We start from the raw sequence: 12,793 nt of genomic DNA, 5'->3' as shown, positions 1-12,793 counted from the left end.
TCCCACTCACAAACCATCTCTCAGAAACCTCAGCGAAGGTCTCAATGTATCTTGTTGGGTCTGGTCAAGTCAAGCGTCCACTGCCAGACCAACTCCCAAGGCTGGTTCTCCACAGAAAAAATGGGACATGATGATAAAAATAAGGTAAATGTAAAAAAATAAAAACAAAACCCAAAGTACCAACAACAACCAAAAACAAAAACAAGTGTCCTGTATCAGAGCCATAAAGTCATAATGAAACAGAAGCTGGAAAAGCAAGAGAAAGGAGCTAGTTGCCGAGAGAAACAGACAGTAGGATATGAGAAAAGAGAAGAGAGGAAAACCATTTGCTATCTATCTTTCTACTCCAAGTGAGACCTACATGTTCCTTCCAATAAACTCTTTAAAAAGGATTTAAATTGGTTTTCCGTTCTTTGTAACTAAGTGAGCATGACTAAGATAGTTTGCTACTGTTCCCTTCACTGATTAAGGCTGGATTCCAGGTAATACATAACCTATAGGTGCCCCGCAGATAACTCGTGTCCTTCATGGGAAGAGAAGACTGCCCACCAAACAGATTATCCAGATTCCTGGAAGTCATCAGATGTATGGTTTGAACTAAATGAACTTGGAGCCCCCCATGAAACCTGAAGTTCTGAGGTGCTCAGAAAACACCTACACTCAGTTTCATGCAAAACTCACCTTTTCCAACCCCTTTCCCCCTTTTGCCAGATACATTTTAATTTATTACTTAAATTTGAAGCACGGGAGAAAGTTCCCAGCTCAACTTTCTTACTTGGCTCAACAGAGGAGACTCCTGATAATCCATGTGTCAAAGCATGAATTGGCCACACGTCCTTTTAAATAGGATGTTCTTTTGCAAACAAGAACGTTTAGGTCAGTGAGGCTGGAGACCCCCACCGAAGCGATTCCCTAGAATCTGAGCCAGACCACAACTCAACAATTTCAGTCTCTCGTTTGAAAGGAAAACGAGGCAAACTGAGAAAAGAGAGTCTAGAACCTCTCCCAAGGAATCCATCCTACATTTTTAGCCATTCTCCTCTTCATTTGGCATCTACCAAATGTGAGGTTACAAGGCTTGAGAGATTGATTTGCACTTGAGGATGAGAGGAATGCATTTTATTCAGTTTCTGCTGCAAGCCCCAAAGCAGGCAGGTTGTGGGACTACCTTTGGACAAATCTTTTCATGATGTCATGATTCAAGAGAAAGATCACAGTTTCCCAGAGATTCTGTGCTAGTAGAGGACAGGTTTTCAGGGCTGCTTGTCCATCCCATCTTGCTGACTCACCATGAATGGATCCAGGTGGAACACCACCAGCTCCAGCATCAGAATCAGGTTCCCTAGCCTGTCTCTAGAAGCCTCTGTGGAGTTGTACAGGGATACCACCTGTAGTCATGTGGCTCAGGTCCCTGTCATATTCAGCTAAACAACTTTGATTTTTGGCAAGCCAAATAATTCCACTAGTATAGGATGTCTTCACACTTTCAGAATGAAATTGTCTTATTTTGCCAAACCATTATGTCCTCTTAGTAAAGTTGATACACTGGGTCAGTCTCCCCTCCCCACATGTCCTAAACCCCTTTCTCTCTTCATAATTACTGGAATACCTATGGAATGGAGCAAAACAAAACAAACAAATTTTGCCCTCCGAAGCCAAACTATGTAGGGAAATGTTAGGTCACTCTTGGCAACTGAGAGCTGAACTTGAAGATAATACAAGAAACTCATCATTTCTGTGTTGTTTTTTAATGATCCTCCTCTCCCCCATGGGTTGATTAGTGTGTCTTTCCATGGGCTGTCTTCAGTTCTTGTCCTGGGAAAGTGCCTGTTTCCAAGCCTCACACCCACAACCTATAAATGAAGAAGGAAGGTCATGTGCACGGGAGTTGCAGAGTGCAAGAGATATCTATCAAAAACACAAGTCCTCTCACCTAGAGCCTTTATCCCTTGTAGAACCTTAGTTTTTTGTTATTTTATATATCCTAATCATATTAAAAGTGATTTTATTTTACACTGAATTATTTGTTCAGAGATCAAAAGTATACATCATTCAGGTAGCATTTGATTGAAAACCTCTTTCTTTGCATCTGCTGTGGTCTTAGCTCTGCAGTGCTATGATGTGAGGCAGGCACGAGTTGCTGTCAAAGGATTAGTCCATATCATCCAGCAAATTACACCCTCTTTCTAGGACAAAATACTGCTTCTGTGCACATGAGGGTTAGTGCTGTATGGTGGGAAGGTTCTGGATCAAGGTCCAAACCTCACGGATCTAACTTTAGCTCTGCTAGTAGTTTGTCAGCTGACACAACAACTTTGAGTCTGTTTCCTCACCGATAGAATGAAGCCACTGGATGGGCTGGTCTCTGAAAGAGGCAACAGAGCAGAGTGACTAACGTTGGGGTCCTGGCTCTGTGCTCACTCATGGATTCAACTTGAGGAAGTTATTTTACCTCCACCCGCCTTGCTGTTGTTGTTGAATCTATAAAATGGGGATGCCATGAGATGATGTGAGGATTAAACAGCCTCAGACATACAGAGTGCCTAGAAGAGAGCTTGGCTCAGAGTCAGTGCTCAAATGGTATTATCAGGAACATCACCAACTAAAATCCCTCCAAGCCATCAATAGGACCTTGTCCTACCCACCATAGAAATGTAAAAGAGGACTCAATTTTTTTAACTTGATGTGGGGAGAAAAAAAATCCATTTATGAAAAAATTAGGAGGGGTGCCTGGGTGGCTTAGTTCGTTAAGTGTCCAAGTCTTTTTTTAAAATATTTTATTTATTTACTTATTTAGAGAGAGAACATGAACAGAGGGAGGGGGAGAGAATCCACTGAGCATGGAGCTGGTGGTGGGGCCCGATCTCATGACCCAGAGATCATGACCTGAGCTGAAATCAAGAGTTGGACGCTTAACTCCAGGTGCCCCATGTGTCGGACTCGATCTTGGGTCAGGTCTTGATCTCATGGTTGTGAGTTTGAGCCCTGCGTGGGGCTCCATGCTGGGCAGGGAGCCTACTCAAAAAAAAAATTGGAAACAATACAAAAGTATCTGATTAAATGAAAGATAGATTCTCCTGTCAAGTAGTATCAATAAAAGTTAGAAAATACAGACCTTGGTCAATCTTGGGGGGCCCTTTTCTTTATGGCAAGAGTGATTTTATCTTCTCCCCTCTGGCAACCATCAGCTTCTCTGTATTTATGGATTTGTTGCTGTTTTTGTTTGTTTGTTCATTTGTTTCGTTTTTAAGATTCCACATATAAGTGAAATCATATGGTATTTACCTCTCTCTGTCTGATTTATTTTACTTAGTATCATAACCTCTAGCTCCATCCATGTTATTGCAAATGGCAAAATCTCATTCTTTTTTATGGCTAATATTCTATTATATATGTGTGTGTATATGTTAGATATATACACACACACTACATACAAATATCACATCTTTATTCATTCATCTGTCAGTGGACACTTGGGCTGCTTCCATATCTTGGCTTTTGTAAATAACACTGCAGTAAACGTAGGGGTGCATATATCTTTTCAAATTAGTGTTTGGCAAGAATGATTTTTGGGTGGAGATGATCTAACAGACATCTCCAACAGACCTTATGATTTTTTCATACCCACTCTTCCCCTGGAACTGGCTCCTCCCCAGGCTTTCCACATCTCAGGAAGAGCAACGTTCTCTCAGATCAGTTGGACCAAAAATGAATAAGGATACAAAAGACTTAAGTAACATAATCATAAAGGTAGATGTGATCAATATATATCAAACTATGTGCCCTGAAGGTAGAGAACATATTTTTGCTTTGTGTGTCTGTGGAATGGCTATACTAATTGGCCATACCACTGATCACCACAAATGAAATCACAATAAGTTTCAAAAAGCAGAGGTAATGTGGACGTTTTCTATTCACAATGCAGTAAAATTTAAAATTGATAAAAAATCAGAATTTTAACAAAGTTGTCATTTAAACAACTTTTGAGTTAAAGGAAAAGTACAGATGCAAGCTGCAGAATTTCTAAAAGCCAGTGATAATGAAAATACTACTACTTATTAGATTTTGAATCTAAATGATTGAACTAAAGCAGCACACATGGGAGATGTCATAGCCTATAAAAGGAATATTTATTTAAATATAAAAGGGATGAAATAGAAGGAATTAAGAATCAACTCAAAAAAGTTAGGAAAAAAAGGACAACAAAATAAACCAGAGGAAAGCAGAAGAATTAAAATAAGAAGAATTCATGAGGTAGATAATGGGGGAAAACAAAGTGAGTAAGTGAATACCTGGATCATTGGGGCAAAATCAGTAAAACAGATAAGCCTTCTCAGACATCAAGGAAGAAAGAACAAAGGCAAAACAAACAAACAAAAATGACAAGAAGAAAAAATGCAGAAAGCAAGGAAATTTTAAAAATAATTTTATGCAAATTTATCTAAATTTGCAAATTTGAAAGAAGTAGATACTTTTCCAGGAGAATATAATTTACTGAAACCAACTCCAGAACGCCTAAATAAGCCAATTTTCATAGAAAATGCTAGGTAGTATTATAAAGGAGTTAATATTTAAAAAGCACCAGAGCTAGAAGTTTCCTGGGCAAATTCAGCCAGACATTTGAAGGATGGATGGTTCCAACACCATTTAAATTGTTCCAGAGCAGAGATAAAGAAGGGCAACTTTTTTTTAACCCTGCTAGGATAACATCAGTAACAAAGACTGTAGAAAAAAAAAAAAAAAAGAAACAATAAATGAATCTCATACATGAATATTTATGCATAAATCCTAAATAAAATATTAGCAATCAGAATGCAGCAGCATACAAAAAGAATAATTCTTCACGACCAAGTGCAGCTTATTCTAAAAATGCAAGGACAGTTCATCAAAATAAATCTAAGGAGAAAAATCATATCATCATTTCTATAGATGCTGAAGATGCATTTTTGAGAATCCAAACTCACATAAAAAACCCTGGGAGGACAGATCAGAAATTGTTGAAACCGGTGACTCATGGGGCAGAGAACAGGGGTACAGAATGGGGCAGATATAAGCATGAGTCGGGGACCAGGTTCTCAATGTATATCTTTTTATATCATTTTCATTTTTGGACTATGGGATCCTTTTACCTGTTCAAAAAGTAAAATTCTCGATGGATGTCAGATATTATTATCTAGCTACCATTGTATTCCGTGCCAGGAACTTTGAACTGTGTTCTTGTTGAAAAATTAAGCTTCAAGTGAATTACAGACAAGAGCAACACTATGTGTTGGGTTGGAGTTAACTAAATAAAAACCAAATGTGCTGGTTACCTCCCTTCTAGAAAGAAGAGCTCTCTTTGCTCCATCTTGACCACAGGGTGGAGGCTAGCCCTGGACTAACCTGAACCAGAGACTGATACACGAGAGCTGCTGACCCGCATCTGCAACAAGTCGGCCATCCACATCCGGGTCTTCAGGGTTACACCCAAGTAATGGAAATGAGGATGGCCACCTTATCCACCCACCCCCACATAAGTAGGCTCAGATGTGGCCCTTCTTGTACTGCGTACAGTCATGGACCCCCTACCAGAGCCGCGTAAGGAAAAGCCTGTCCCCTCATAGCCCAGGGGACTCTGAATTGAGAGGGAGAGTATTGTCTCTTGTTGGGCCCAAGCAGTGGGTCTTCCTGAGTCTTTGTGGTCTGTAACCATTGTCCTAGACAATAAAAACTACCAAGTAGTGTTATAAACAACAACAACAACAACAACAAAAAACACACACAAACAACACAGCACAAACAACCCACTTATGGACTTTGATAAATCATGTATTATGTCCCAAGCCCACAATGCTGATGTGACTTTGTCATTTGATATGGGAGGAAAACAAAACTGGAAGTGATACCCTCCAGTCATGGTGGCAGAGCTCTGGCCTCCAATACGTCTTCCTCAAAAACAAACTGTGAAGTGGTTAAACGGGCAGTGTCGGCCAGGACTACTTGAAGGGTCCTGACATTGTCCTTAGACACCGACTCCACTGCGTTTATTGGGGACCTGCCCTGTGCCAGCTTCAGGGACACAGAACTCAACGTCTCCCCACTCGCCTCCAGAGGGCTCAGACTGGAGAGGGACACGTGAGCTGGGGCCACCTGTTAGTGCCCGCTTCTCCAGATGCGAGCAACAGGTACAGAGCCCCCCGGAAAGCTCCACCACCCAGCCAGGGCCTCCGGGCCAGGCAAGGCTGCCCAAGTTTTCAGGGGTGAGTTGGAGTTTGTAAGACGCAGAGGTGCCAAGGAGTGGTGAAAGCCACACTTCTGCCCAAAAGGCCCTCCGTCTGCTCTGCGGACCACTCTTATCGCTCAAGTCGCCCCCACAGAGGCAGTCCGGGCAAGGGCACCCTCTGTTCCTCTCCGTCTCATGCTGGTGCGGTTGATTATGTTTGCCACTGTATCCCTAGGACCTAGCCCAATGCTTGGCATTCCATGGGTGCTTAGTAAATACTTGGCAAGTGAGCAAAGGGTTTGTAAGCTGTGTTCCTCAAAGAAAACTGGCCAGGAATGTTTGCATCGTGTGTTCCATTTCTTTATTTTTTAAAAATTCATTTGAGAGAGAGAGAGAGCAGGAGCGGGGTGAGGGGCAGAGAGAGAAGCAGACTCCCCACTGAGCAGGGAGCCCGATGCGGGGCTCGATGCGGGGCTCAATGCGGGGCTCGATCCCAGGACCTGGAGATCATGACCTGAGCTGAAGGCAGGCACTTAACTGACTGAGCCACCCATTTCTTTGCGTAAACCTCTATGACAAACACGAAAACCCATTCAGGTGCTTGTTCTTTTCTGAAAGAGCCTGTCGGGACTGACTGACTGAGGGCCCGGTAACAGCTTGTTAATACTGGGCTAGGGAACAGTAATCCCCTGACCTGGGTCCACTTAACCCTGTTCCCTGTGTTCTGCCCCCTTCCCTCTACTTCCAGCACACAGCTCCTCTCTCCCCAGGAATCCTAGCAAGGAAATCACGTCTTTTAGATGCAAATACATTTTAAAGGGCTGCCTAAAGCCTGTGCCCCCCTTGGTGGGTAGTACACCGACATCCCGCTGCTACTTATTGTTTATTGTGTGATCCTCAGCTGCTCACTTCAAGACTTAGTTTCTCCCTCTGTAAAAGAGAAATGTCACTCCTACTCTGTTTATTGGCCATGTTTGTGAAACTCCCAACGGAACACCTGGAACATAACAGATGCTCAATAAACAGGAGCTGAGAACAGTTGCTATCATTATTGGTGACGGCAACGGTGGGTTTATTGTTTTATTTACCAGTCCCAGCACATTACAAATACCCATCAGCAGAGCCCGCTCCTTATCCTATTACGCGCGCGTGTGCAGGGAACAGTGACGAGAAGACGAAGATATTGAGAAAGTCATTAAACAGTTCTACGTGAGTGGGGCAGCGAAGTGTGAAATCTTGGCAAAGGGAGACTGGGGACAAATAAGACTGAAAATAAGGCCTTTTCGAACCACAGGGACAAACACGGTCTTTAGATACACCGAAGCCTGGGTTTAAGTACCCAGAACTCCATTGAAATAGATTCTTGGTGTCTGACCTAACTCCTTTGCCCTTCAACTTGCCTGGACCCTTGGGCAGATGCTCGCTTCTTTCCCTCCTTCCCCTCAGCTCACTCTTGGTCTGTCACCTCCGGGCTCGGCTTCCTGTGCCCTTCACGGGTCTTCCTCCTCAGGTGCTGGTGCGTGCTGCCCTGACCCACCCTGTCATGCAGGCCAGGACCCCATAGTTGCTTTCAATTTCTCTTCTGCTTTCTCTGTCATCGTTTGTTTGCTGTATGTGAACAGTCCTCACACTTTCCGTCCCCTCTGGCACATTCCATGTGCAGTCACCAGGGATGGACCTCTGTGGTGGCCCCCCAACTGCCTCTCCGCCCTCAGCAGTCGCCCACACCCACCACTCCCAGTTAGCCCTTCACAATGTAGTCAGAACGAGCCTTCCAATGCAGTCGCTGCTGCCCTCAGAGGACAGTCCGTCTCCTTAGCATGGCACCCGAGGCCTTCAGGACCCGCTCCTGCCCACCTCTCCACACCTGTCCCCTCCCACACTGAAGGGCAGAAGCTCTGCTCTCACCCAGCCCTCAGGGTCTTCAATCGGACGCTCCTCTTGCCGGGCACATCTTTCCCCACCTCCTCACCAGAACTCAGCTCAGGGACCATCTCCTCCAAGAAGCCTTTGCGGACTGTCACCTGTCCTCACTCAACTTAATTCACAGTATTGACATCGTAGTATGGTTGCCTCTCAGCTGTCCATCTCCCTGTAGGGGACGGTGGTGAAGAGTGGGTCATCTGGAGCCAACCCACCTGGGTTCACATCCGGGCGCTCCCACCTATCAGCTGTGGGGCCTTGCACAAGTTTTCACACACCCCTCCACACACACACACACACACACACACACATCCCGTGCTTCAGCCTCCCACCCGCAAACTGAGAGGGACCACGGCACCTGCTTCTCAGGTTGTCGTGAGGGTAAAACAATTGATACACATAGAGTGCTGGGAGTGGAGGTGGCACATTATAAGCCCTGCATGAGCGTGAATTATTATTATTAGATCACCTTGAGGGCAGAGCTCTGTTTTATTCACCTGCTGAGCCCCCGGCACTGAATTCATAAATAGTAATAGCACTAACATTGATGAGCAGAACAACGGGTGTTTGTAGAGATAGCCCTGCATACAGCCTAGAAAATGTCTACACATACCCCATCTCATTTAGTCCTCAGCACCCTGCTGTCAGATGCCTAACAACTAGCCCCATTTCACAGGTGAAGAGACTAAGGCACAGAGAGTACTGGATCAGTCCAATCGGTTGGAGGAGCAAACAGTATGGATGGTATTCAAACTGGCCATTCTGACATCAGTATGCGTGCGTTTGGAATTTGGGGACTTCAGTCGCTGAGACTGGGTCAACATCTTCTCCTTGTCCAGATTTTGTCTGGCAAACTCCTGCTTGTACTCAACTCCCAGCTTCAAAGTCAGTGCCCCCGGGGAGCCTCTCTGGCCCTTCCAGGACCCCTGGACTCTGCAGTCGATGCCACCACGTGGCATTTCTCTCTGTCTTTCTCCCTTTTTCTGATATCTCCTCTACTCTGTGAGCTCTCTAGAGGCGAGGGCCACTCATGATCCATCTCAGTATCTCCCAGGCCTAGCACAGCGCTGGCAGGTGAAGGACGGGACCCAAACTGAGCAAACTGTGGTTCCTTTGGCAGGTGATGGGCTCACGGAGTGGCAGGTGACATGGGCCATCAGCAGAGGAGTGCTGTGTGGGCAGGCGATGGCCAGGCCTCCTGGCTCCTGCCTGGTCCCACCGTTGAAGTTCCTGGGCATTGTTCCCACCTCTTCCCCGGGACTCTCAACCCTTCCCCATGGGGGCCACAATAGCACCTCTGCTGGAAGGCACAGCACCTCCCTCCAGCTTTCCAGCACCCATCCCGACCTCCATCTCCAAACCAAGATCCTCAGAGTCGGGGGTGGTTTTGCTGTAGGGAGCCAGGAGTGGCTGCAAGTGTAGTGACTCCATCCCCCAGCTTGACAAAAGGGGGGAAAAAAAAGAGAGAGAAAGGCTAAAGGCTGCCAACCACTTTTTGAGCCTTCATGATAAGTGTATACCCCGAAACTCTATGGTATGGATTGATATAAGGCAAGAACAGTGCCCTGTATTCAAAATACCCATATCTTCTCCTCAAAGTCTGGCCCTCCACAGAATACAGGTCTCATTGACCTCAGCCAGGAGCTGCTCACCCCGTCCAGTCGTGAGGAAAATGTGTGGCAAGGCTCTGGACCATGAACAAGGCACCGGCTCTTTCTGAAATGGTCAGAGCCCGTTAGCAATGGATACTGCGGTGAAGAGTTCAGTTTTCAGGGCTAACCACTGTGGAAGGACAGATGATTTTAAGCAGGTTGGGAAGTTTATTCGCTAACCTTTCGAGCCTTGACTGGCCCGCCAAAGTTGTCCACATTGCTGAGCTCTGCCTTGAATTCTTTCTATGTGTTCCCACATCTTTGAGAAACTTCTCGAGATTCAGATCTTGAGTTGTGTTGGTTCAGGTCCTCTAAGAAGCAGACACCAACACAGTGTTACACAGGCATGAAAGAGATTTATTGGTGGGGGGGGAGTGGAGAATGCCTGTGAAGGAAGAAAAGGTAGGAAGGTAGAGTCTTCAGACAGACATACAGGTCTGACAGCTCTGAAACAAGATAGGAGGAAGGGAGAGTGGGCAGGAGGAGTGTTGGGCCGCAGGGCCGTCCTCCGAAAGTCTCAACCAGACCAATGAGGAATCCTCAAGCCAAAGGTGTTTTGAGACTCCCGTGTCTGTAGGAACGGGCCTGCCTGAACGCCCCGGCTATGTTCAGCCTTTGGCTGGGAGCAGCCCAAGGGAATTGTGGCAGGAACACGAGGGTGAATCAGAAGGGTGGCAGCTGGAGCTGTCAGTCAATTACGTTTCCCAGAGCTGGAGATCTGGGCACGGTTTCTTCCCCACCACCCCCCTGGGTGGGGACATCTGATGATCTCTCCCAGATCGTCAAAAGCCTCTTAGCCACTGGTCAGCTTTTTGTGTTGGGCACATGGATCCAACCTTCTTATCCCATCCGGGATCTCCCACTCCAAATAAGGAGGGTTGACAGGATCTTGAAGTCCAAAAATGATAAATATCCAGCATAAAAAGAACTTTGTGAAAGGTGTTGTAATTCTTCCCATAGGAAAAAAAAAAAAAGTTTCTTAGCCAAAAGAGTTCAGAAAACACCTGTTTTTAAACAGTGTTAAACAGATTTCCAGGATTTCTTACAGCTGTTACCAGGCTGATATATATCTTGAGTTTTCAAGGGAACAAAATAGCGTGTAGAGTTTGTCAAATTTATATGACCATCGACTGCCCCTCCACCCCCAAATTTTATGATATTTTTTAGAGTGTCTTATGAGACATGCTCTTGGAAATGCTGAACATACTGTATATCTCCTGTGTATCCCTCCAGAGCCACTCCCCAGCCTTCCCTTCCCCTGTGCCCACGAGGCTGACCTTCCTGGACAGCGGCCCTCCCTTGCCCTTTGTCAAGCTTGTCCAAAGTAGAACTTTGGGATGATGGAAATACTCATCTGTGCTGTCCTGTAGGAGAGCCATTAGCCATAATGGCTGTTGAGCACTTGAACTGTGGCTAATAGGACAAAGGACCCAAATTTTAAATTTTAATTAGTTTAAATAGCTACATATGCCTAGTGGCTCCTGTCCTAGACAGCAGGGTTCTAGATTTTGGCTTGGGTTTGACCAATAAGAAGCACCAGCGGGAGACGCGGGGGTAGAAGGAGAATAAAAAAGTTATTGATTTCCCTGGCCCCCTCCTGGTGCGGGTTGGCTGAATCTTCTATCAAAAGCTTCAGCTCTGGTCAGACAGCCCTTTATTCTAACACCAGTTCCAGTGTGTGTGGGTTTTTTCCCCCACACAAAGCAATTCTCCAACAATTCAGCTGAATTCTGACTATTTCCTAGAGATAGCGTTGGATCCCCCGGGTTAAGGGCACAGTCCTATGAGACTGTCCTCTCCTCCTGCTTCAGATGCTAACTCAAAGTTCAAGCTGTGACCTGCGCTTCTTACCCATCGGCTCTAGACCAGAGGTTCCAACAACCTCCTCTTTGGGTTTGATTAATTTGTAGAACTGCTCACTCAGAGAAACTCAGAGAAACATTTTACTGACTAGATTAAAGTTATTATAAGTGATAAGATTCAGGAACAGCCAGATGGAAGAGATGCATAGAGTGAGGTGTGAAGAGAAAGGGGTGTGAAGTTTCCATGCTCTCCCAGCACCTCCCACAAATTCACCTCCCTGAAAGCTCTCCACACCTGTCCGCTTAGGTTTTTGTGGAGGCTTCATTACATAAGCATGATTGATTAAAAAATTGGCCATTGGCAACCAACCTCCAGGTGCTTTCCCCCCCACACACAAAGGTCAGTGGGCTGGGACTGAACGTTCCAACCTTCTAACCACATGGTTGGTTCTCCCGGCAACCAGCCCCTCATCCTCAAGAGCTTTCCAAAAGTCACCTCAATAGCTTAACTCAGATGTGGTTGGAAGGGCTGGAAGGGGTTTGTTGTGACTCTCAGGACATCTTTACTGCTCTTATCACTCGGGAAATTCCAGGGTTTTAGGAGTTGTGTGCCAGAAATGGGGACAAAGACTGAATACCGATTTCTTGTTATAAATCGCAATATACATAGGGCTCCTGAGTGGCTCAGTTGCTTAAGCGTCTGACTCTCGGTTTCAGCTCAGGTCATGATCTCAGGGTGGTGAGATTGAGCCCCATATCAGGAGTCTGCTTGGGATTCTCTCTCTCCCTCTGCCCCTCCCCCCATGTGCGTGCTCGCGCTCTTTCTCTGTCAAATAAATAAATCGCAATATACACAACCCTCTCCATACAGCCACCATCTACCGGGTTCAGCAGACACTTCCACCACTCTGAGGCTGTGCAGGGTTGGCAGGCTACTGAGCCAACCTTGTAGGTTTCTCCGTGTCCCCTGCCCATGCAATTATAGATAGTCCTGGGAAGTTCTGCTCAATTGCTCAGGTTGAGCATGTCATCTCTTTCCTGCCAGGACCGTGTCTGGAGCACTGATGTAAAACTGGTGGGTTTTAATTCTGAAAAATATGTATCATGTAGTAATAGTGAAAAAGTCAGAAAACATTTATGATGAGGATGAAAAATCCTTGCCCCAAACACTCCTTGCCCGTCCACCTGAGACACAGAGGCAAGAACCTCAAAAC

The 12,793-nt window shown here is 45.6% G+C and overlaps 1 protein-coding gene across 5 annotated transcripts in view; it reads left to right on the top strand.

Moving 5' to 3' along the window:
- Positions 1–6,538, top strand: part of INSIG2 (insulin induced gene 2) — a 37,047-nt gene extending 30,509 nt beyond the window's left edge. For 4 of the 5 annotated variants that reach the window (XM_078070681.1, XM_036105284.2, XM_078070683.1 and 1 more), the window contains one exon: positions 5,324–6,538. In XM_078070681.1, coding sequence (XP_077926807.1) covers positions 5,324–5,386 — 63 coding nt within the window. In that variant the 3' untranslated portion in view covers positions 5,387–6,538. The remainder of the gene's footprint in view (positions 1–5,323) is intronic. The other variant, XR_013447085.1, reaches the window with a different exon arrangement.
- The last annotated feature ends 6,255 nt before the right edge of the window (positions 6,539–12,793 follow it).

This window comes from Halichoerus grypus, chromosome 4, assembly GCF_964656455.1.
Source record: "Halichoerus grypus chromosome 4, mHalGry1.hap1.1, whole genome shotgun sequence".
NCBI lineage: Eukaryota > Metazoa > Chordata > Mammalia > Carnivora > Phocidae > Halichoerus > Halichoerus grypus.
This window is presented reverse-complemented; position numbering and strand designations above follow the sequence as displayed.